Below are 8,154 nucleotides of genomic sequence, written 5' to 3' on the forward strand. Positions count from 1 at the left end.
TAGAGTTTCCTTGATAGGAAAGATCAATAAATGAGGTTTATCTGAGGCTGCAACATGCTAAAGATGTGTCTGAGCGCTGAGGTATTTGCTCTCGGTCTCCTCTGCCTCTGGGTGAGTTGGTAGCATCCTGGCCAGGGTGCTTTGCAGTGACTTTGGGTGGGTTGACCTTGCCGTGAACAATTAGCTTTGGGAGGGAGAGTGTTAAGCCAGTAACACATTGTCCATAGGTGCAGAACAGCGGCATGAACGTGTAAGTCGGGGGTGGCGGCAGGAGAGCAGGGGGCTGCGTGCTCCACAGAGATACAGCAGTGAAAAAAAACTGTTGCCTAATCAGACGCTCCATTTCCAGGCACCTGTTAGGCAGAGACCACAGCGTTTTTCTCAGCAGAATGCATTTATGGTGAAAGAGGGACTTTCTCTTCCTTCCTGGGAGATTTTGGTGTGTGGCAGTGATGGCAATGCGACCCGCGGTGGCAGCTGGCAGTGGTGGGGACCAAGCTGCCATCCCACCCAGGGCTGTGCGGCAGGGACAGGTCCTGCTCCAGAGCCCCGACAGTCACAGCACAATTGAAATAAACACACCAAAGCCCATAGAAAACATTTTAAGGCTTCTTACTTTTTAACTATCCTGCTGACTTCAAAGGCCATTTAATTTTGCCATCCTTTTTAATCAAAATAACTGGAGACAGCAAAGCTGTTTATCTCTAAACATTGCTAACATCTCTCTACATGTTCAGTGGCAGTTACAGGACAGAGAAAACACACTACAAGAAAATTTGCTTACAGCAAAATTCACATCCTGGTGGGAGCATGGAGAAAGCTCTTGAGGTGCTTTAGATTGATTATAAAATGAGTCTGCAGGTAACAACTGCGTTGTCACCCTGAATGTTGATTTCTCTCCCCTCGGCTGAGAGCCAGAAATGCATCTCTCTATTTTGGGATAATATTTTGTGCATACAGGTGGTGAAAAAGGAAGGGAGGGAGTGTAGGAAAGAAAGCTCGTTAGGCTGAACAATAGCATTGGCCTTAGAACAAATAGTTCCAGCCATGACTAAATTTAGGTGGAGCAAGAAGGTTGCTAAAAAATAAAGCAGAGAGCTTCTGATAAGTGTCTGATAAGAAGGGGCCAGGAAAAAAAAAACAAAACCTAACATCTTCTGAGATAGAGCTGCTTTACTTTACACTGGGGGTTTTGTAGCACAGCTGGTTGTGGACAAAGAGGACTGGTGTTTCCATGTTGTTCTCCAGTGTTCCCATTACCTGAGCTCCACTTGTGAGGTTGCTCTTCACCTTGAGAAACCCTGGGTGGTCTCTTCTCCCTCCTCACCTGTGTGTTTCCTTTACAAGCTGACAGCCCTTGTCATCTCTCTCACTCTTTCTCTATGGCCCTTTTCTGGGTTTATTCCCTCTTTTTGCAGTGGAGTGAGCAGAACTGCAGTGTGCTGGTCAATGTATGGATTTATACAGTAGTATAGTAGTGTTTTCTCTGTTGTTTCATATGCCTTTCCCACTAATTCCTGGATGAAACATCCCAATGACTGTGGTACACGTGGAATATACCTGTGGCAGGGGGTGTGCATGGGCAGCAGCCTGGGTTAACCCAGCTGACCCAGACAACATCACCAAATTAGCCTGGTGGCACACAAACCCTTCTGCAGGTCCACAACAGAAGCAGAAACCTTCAGAGTGAAGTATGAGTAATTCAGAGTTTAACAGGACTCTCTTACTCACCTAGAGCATGAAAGAAAGTCTGTGTGATATGTGAGGAGCAGAGGAAAGGTGTTATTAAAGAGGAGAAGTCAGCACACCTTTCTTTGGCACTTGTTTTTCTCCTGAGAGCGCTTCTGCCACATACGAGCATCTTCTGTCTCTGGGAGAGGGGGGTGCTTGGTGAGAGGCAAGGAGAGCAGATAGACCTCTGCCATAGAAACAGCATTGTCACCATAGCCATGATTTTTTGTATCCAGAACAGTGAATTATAGTTTTGAGGTCCACCTGCTGAAGGTGTTTTGTCAGGTTTCCATGAGGAGTAGGACTGAGAGATCATGGTTGTTGTGTAAGAGATCTTCTCCACTGGTAACTCAGGCTCTGTTTGATGTGTGTCTGCCAGGGAGCACTGAGCTGGTATTTTCAGACTAATGTGACCCTCAGGTCTTTTTTTGGAGTGGTTTTAACAAAATGTACAGCTCATTAAAGAATACATATAATTAGGAGGGGGTTATGCCCATAGGCAGCGCTTGGCGTGTGTCAGTAGTGAATTTTGGTGCTCAGGCACTTTGAATGAGGAGATCCTTCTGCAGATTCTTCACAATAAAGATTGACTATCCTAAACTATCACCACGCACAAGCACCACCTTCTCAATATTCACTCCTTTCCCAGATCACTTATTAGCGTGTAGAACAACACAGATCCTCAGGGAAATCCTGTGATAACCTATTCCTATTAGGAAAATTATTTATTTCTTCTTACCCTTTGTTTTCCACTGGTAACTATTCATGCAGAAGTACCCTGCCCCTTTGCACCACTGCTGTTACCAACCCAAGGAAAGCCTTGGGTGACAGACGTTTCCAAAAGCCTGTGAAAAACACAGCCTGCGCCAGGGACCAGGTCACCCCATCAGAGTGGTCACCTTCACTTTGAAAGAACTTGACTAGCTATAAGGCAAGACTGTACTCTGCCAAAACCAAGTTGTCTCAGTCCCCAAATATCACAAGTTTGTTAATTCTGGTCTTCATTGTCATCTCTACCAGTGTGCCCAATGCAGAAGCCAGATGTCCTGGTGTGTACATTCGCTGGGCCACCTCTTGAGCCATTTTAAAATCTGCCCTTAAGAAGGTGGCCATTCCTTAAGGGCACATTTGCCATTCATTAAGCTAGGAGGTAGAAGTGAGCGGTGGTACAGCCTGTGAGCAGCCTGGTAGTTCTCTGCCTGAGTTTCATCTGACCTCTGGGGCTGGCTGGTGTGCTACCAGTGAATTTATTGATCTGCTTAAAACCTCTTTGTGGCCTCAATATCTAATCTGTTAAGGAGAGCAGAGTGTTACAGGGCAAAATTCATTAACGTTTGTAAAGCTCATCAAGATCTTTCATGAGCAAATCCCATCATGTTTTAATATATTTTTTAAATGTCACGAGTAAGTTCTCATTACTCATTGAAGAGCTGAAGCAAACAGCGCTTGCCAGATCCAAATATTGGAGCAGGCAAAGGCTGCAACTCTCTTCATTTACCACTTTTAGGACAATTTCTTTTCAACTTAAAATCCCTGCTCTTGCAAATCAGAAGCACCCCCTCGGCTTTCCCAAATGTGGGCTCGGGGATCCCTATGGACCCCTGGCCCTGAGCTTTTCAGAAGATGCCTGGTAGCTCCATGGGGGTCTGACAGTTGCTGGTCCTGGTCACTGTTAGCATTGTCCTGGCTTTGCAGTGTGAGATCCTACCATGAAGAACAGCACAGGATGGATGAGTGCGTCACAAACCCAGGAAACCTTCGCAAAACCCTTCACCTTCCAACCCAGTGTGGTGTTTTGTCCCCCTCCAATGGTGCTTGTACATTACTGCACACTTTCTGGGGGGGGTGGCAGATGAGTCCTGGGCTACTGGCACCAAAACCACGTGCCCTTCTGTTCAAGTGGCCTAAGCGGCATTTTTCCCCAGCACCACTGATGTGGTCTGTGTCTCTGCAAGAGCTTTGCAATGAACTTGCATTTCCCCTTGTTTTTCTTGCCAGGATGTCTGGAGGAGACATGGCCAAACCCCTTCTGGGCCATCGGAGCATGGAGGGTGACCCCAGCATCACGCCTGCAGCTGGCCGCACCGTCGGGGTGCTGGGGAGCGGGGACTTTGCACGGTCATTGGCCATCCGCCTGGTGTGCTCCGGGTTCAAGGTGGTGGTTGGCAGCCGCAACCCGAAGCGAAAAGCCGGCCTCTTCCCTTCGGCAGCAGAAGTCACCTTCCAGGCTGAGGCGGTGAAGAAGACAGATGTCATTTTTGTGGCGGTTTTCAGGGAACATTACTCCACCCTCTGTGACCTGGCTGATGTGCTGGCGGGCAAGATCCTGGTGGACGTTAGTAACAACACCGAGATCAACCACCACAAAGAATCCAACGCCGAGTACTTGGCTTCCCTGTTCCCAGCCTGCACCGTGGTCAAGGGGTTTAACGTGATTTCTGCGTGGACACTACAGTCAGGTGCCAGGGATGGAAATAAGCAGGTATTGTTTTCTTCTGGCAAGGGCCAAATCCCAGCTGTTTCAGCATCTCAGGGCTGGCAGCATCAGCAAATGACCTTATGCTCCAGAAGGGGTCTCAGTGCTGGCTGTGGCATCCAGAGACCACCCCATAGCTTCTGCCTTTCTTTGCTCAGAAATGAAGTACCCTCACTTCTTTCACACGTTGTAGTCTTTGGAGCTTCTGCCTAAGTGAAAAGTGTTATTTAATTGTCTGCTTATCTAAATACAGCCAGTAAAACAAACTGGTGGTGCACACGTGAAAGGAGACCAGTCCAGCAGAGAGCTCATGGACAGTTGTGGTAAATCCCTGTCAGAAAGCCTGCCAGGAAGCGTGGTGCTCAGTGGAATACCGTAGGCTCCCTTTAGCACTGCATCCCTCCCAACACACTCGTTCCCAGCAGCCTGATCTCTCTTTGCCCTGTGTGTATCTTTCTGTTCGTTGCAGGTTCTGATTTGCTCAAATAACCAAGAAGCCAAGCGCACCGTAGCAGAAATTGCTCAAGTCATGGGATTCACCCCCGTGGACATGGGCTGCATGTCGTCAGCCTGTGAGATCGAGAACATTCCCCTGCGCCTCTTGCCCGCCTGGAAAATCCCCATCTTCTTGGCTCTGGGGCTCTTTCTTTGCTTCTTCACTTACAACCTGATCCGGCAAGTCATCCACCCTTACATCAGGGAGCAGAAGAACAAGTTGTACAAGATCCCCATCGAGGTGGTCAACACAACGCTGCCTTGCGTGGCCTATGTCATGCTGTCTCTCGTCTACCTGCCCGGGGTGCTGGCAGCCTGCTCGCAGCTCTACTACGGCACCAAATACAGGCGCTTTCCAGACTGGCTCGACCAGTGGCTCCAGCACCGAAAGCAGATTGGTCTCCTCAGCTTCTTCTGCGCAGCTTTGCACGCCGTGTACAGCTTCTGTCTGCCCATGCGCCGCTCCCACCGCTACCAGTTAATCGAGACGGCTGTCAAGCAGGTAATGCAAGTGCTCTTCAGGTCAGCACCTCTAGTGATCTTCTGCACACATCCAGATGTCGGGTAGCGGGCTTAATATCTTGGTTTTTGCATTCACTTTCCAAAGCACGTGTGGGACAGTGGGAATAAGCTGTTATCTATCCGAGCACGTCCTCCACAGGGCAACCACACAGCACATACCAGGCACGTGCCCATCCACACTGAGGACCAGCCATCGTAGCAGGATGTTTCCTGTGCATTTACAGACAGGACTGGGATCGACCTCCCCCTGCCATTGCTCCCCAGGAGCACAGACAAGGCTTGAAAGCAGCCTTACATGGCGTGTCTGAGACTAGGGCAGGGGCAGGAGAAATCCTAGGAGGGGAGAAATCCAGTGCTGGAGGGAGCAGAGTTCTTTTCAACTCTTCTCCCTAGATTTTGGGAGATCCCCATTTGCTCACACTGGTGTTGACAGTAGGTGCCTGCTGGAGTGGCCAAATCATAACGGGGGGGCGGGCTGTTTTTTTGTACTAGGTGTGTCCCCATCACAGCCTGCCTCCAGCAAAATGATGGTGAAGAACTGATAGTAGTCTAAGAGAATGAGGAAATGGAGAAGGACTTTATAGCCTTATTGAGACTCTCTGTAGTGTTTATCCAGTGAGGTTCCTACCTTCAGGTGGTTCAGCCAGCTCTGTAACCCAGCAGTGCTGTGGGATAATGTGATTGTGCCCTTTTCCTGCCCCTGGCTTCTCGCTGCTCCACCCCGCTCCCTCCTGGGATGGCACAAGCTTTGTGCAGCTGAGTGGGGAACCTGATCAAGGATTTGCCCTGTAACTGCTCTGCTTTCTGCACTGGGATATTTCGTGAATGTTTCCAAACGCTTGTCTCCACCGAGGAGGGAAGGGGCCGTGGGGGCAGCAGGGAGCAGGATGGCTGCTTTTGGCAGCAGTGCCTGTTCAAAGCATCCGTCAGAAGACATCCCCAGCCTCTCGGCTCCAGCCTGGAGCAGGTCCTTCTCGATTGCCAGAGTCCCACATTAATCTTGGGCAAGCATCCTTTGTTCATTTCCCCCCCTCTACCTCCTGTTTTCTAGCAACATCTTTGTTTAGTAAATTAAACCCATTTAATGGGCTAAAGAGGACTGTTCTAAATGTTGCTCTTTGCCACACAGCATAAAACCCATCTTCCCTTCCATTAGCATGAACAATTTCCCCCCTAAATGCACTTAAAATGAAGGTTATTAGAAGACTACTGCATAATCAAGCATCTGTATTTGTTTTCATGGCTTTAAACTGACTTCTCATTCTAATTATCTTTCCAAATGCAACTTTGGGGCTTGCTGCTGTAGTTATGGGCTGTGGGAGCTGAGAGTGTTCAGCAGTTCTTCCCAGCAGGCTTCAAATCTGGTCTAGCTTGGCCAAACAACAGTGGGATAAAAGAGTATTTTCATACCTCCCAAAACATAGGGGCAAATAGTGCTGGAGGTGTGAATAGGACCCAGTGTTCATCCAGGAAACCTGCTTCCAAAATCAAAATGAATACAGAGAAAATTCAGTTCCTCTATTCCTAAGCACTCCGTTTTAACAAACCTTCGTTGTCGTGCCAGGCTTTGGAGAAGAAGATGAATGTCTGGGTAGAGGAGGAAGTCTGGAGGATGGAGATTTATATCTCTGTTGGAATAATTGCCCTGGGCTTGCTGTCGTTACTTGCCATCACTTCACTTCCATCCATCGCAAACTCTCTCAACTGGAGGGAATTCAGTTTCATTCAGGTAACGTTGACATTTGCCGATGCCAGAGAGTGATTTTGCAGTCGGAGCCAGGCCCTCACACAGACCATGGAGGGCAGAGGTTGACCTGCTGTCCCAGCACCTTCCTGCTCTGGCACAGCCACCACAAGCTGCACACCGGTGTCAGGGGCAAACCCAGCCACCCCACACCTCCCTGTGGACCCCTGGCCTGGGAGGTGACACCGAGCGGTGACAGAAGGGCAGCGGGAGTGATGTGTCCCAGGGGGGCCATGCTGCTGTCACACAGGGCTCACCCCCTCTGTGGAGGGTGCTGCTGTCTCAGAGGGAGGGGAAATGTAATGTGTCATGAGTATCCGTGTGAGGATTAGTGGCAGGCTTTGCAGGAGGAAGTCTTTAATGTCTTGGCTGAAGTTCTTTCTCACACAGCATTTAGCAGCGTTAGTTAGAGATCCTGAGAAGAAAACAGCCTGGGCTTTGCCTGCTTGACAGCCCTCTGCAGAGTCCTTCCACCCCCTCGCTTGGTGCCCAGGAGCAGCACTGCTGTTCACAGCTAAAAACCTCCTGAAGTCACCCGAGGTAGAAAGGCAGAAAGCCTTGGGGTAATTTTGAGAGGTCAGGGTTGTTCACCTCCATGGGCAAGATCCCCCTTGGAGCCGGTCGCATGTCAGTCATGCACAACGTGTTGGAGATGCTGTGGGGAGTTTGCACCAGGCTGTGGGGGGCAGGCAGGTAACCCACCATGGAGACAGACAGCTGTTGGACACAGATCTGCCCTTACATTTCAGGGAGAGTGAGGTTCTGAAAAGGAAAGCACCCAGGAGGGCAGTGCAGGGGAACATCAGGTTTGGCAGAGCTTGCGTGCACCCAAATATTCAATAGACAAGTTCAAAAAGGCTTAGACTGGTCTATAAAAATGCCAGAGCCCAAGAAGCAGAGAGAACTGGGTATGATTTCAATAAAAAGTCCATGTCTGATTCTAAAAAGTGAATTAAGAATGTAATTTTTCTTTCTTCAAAGTCATTCAGAGGTTTAGGACCCTTCTTCTTACTTGCAGTGATGTCCCAGCTCCCAAGGGCCAAATTCCCTTAGTGACCCGAGTCCACCATGTGGGACATTGACAAACCCCGAATTCAGGGGCTGCAGCATTCTCAGGGATGTGCTTGGAGTCAGGCTCAGGGCTGATTAACACGGATAGCAGGGAATGAACCTTCAACCATTCCCT

The 8,154-nt window shown here is 49.2% G+C and overlaps 1 protein-coding gene across 2 annotated transcripts in view; it reads left to right on the forward strand.

Moving 5' to 3' along the window:
• The first annotated feature begins 3,730 nt into the window (after window positions 1-3,730).
• The window catches only part of STEAP3 (STEAP3 metalloreductase), a 9,929-nt gene continuing 5,505 nt past the window's right edge, over window positions 3,731-8,154 (forward strand). Inside the window, exons 1-3 of one of the 2 annotated variants that reach the window (XM_010170842.1) lie at window positions 3,731-4,213; window positions 4,677-5,204; window positions 6,789-6,953. In XM_010170842.1, the coding sequence (XP_010169144.1) occupies window positions 3,731-4,213; window positions 4,677-5,204; window positions 6,789-6,953 (1,176 nt within the window). Of the gene's footprint in view, window positions 4,214-4,676; window positions 5,214-6,788; window positions 6,954-8,154 lie in introns of both variants that reach the window. The other variant, XM_010170843.2, reaches the window with a different exon arrangement.

Source organism: Antrostomus carolinensis, unplaced genomic scaffold (genome assembly GCF_000700745.2).
Source record: "Antrostomus carolinensis isolate BGI_N321 unplaced genomic scaffold, ASM70074v2 scaffold19606, whole genome shotgun sequence".
NCBI classification, from domain to species: Eukaryota; Metazoa; Chordata; class Aves; order Caprimulgiformes; family Caprimulgidae; genus Antrostomus; species Antrostomus carolinensis.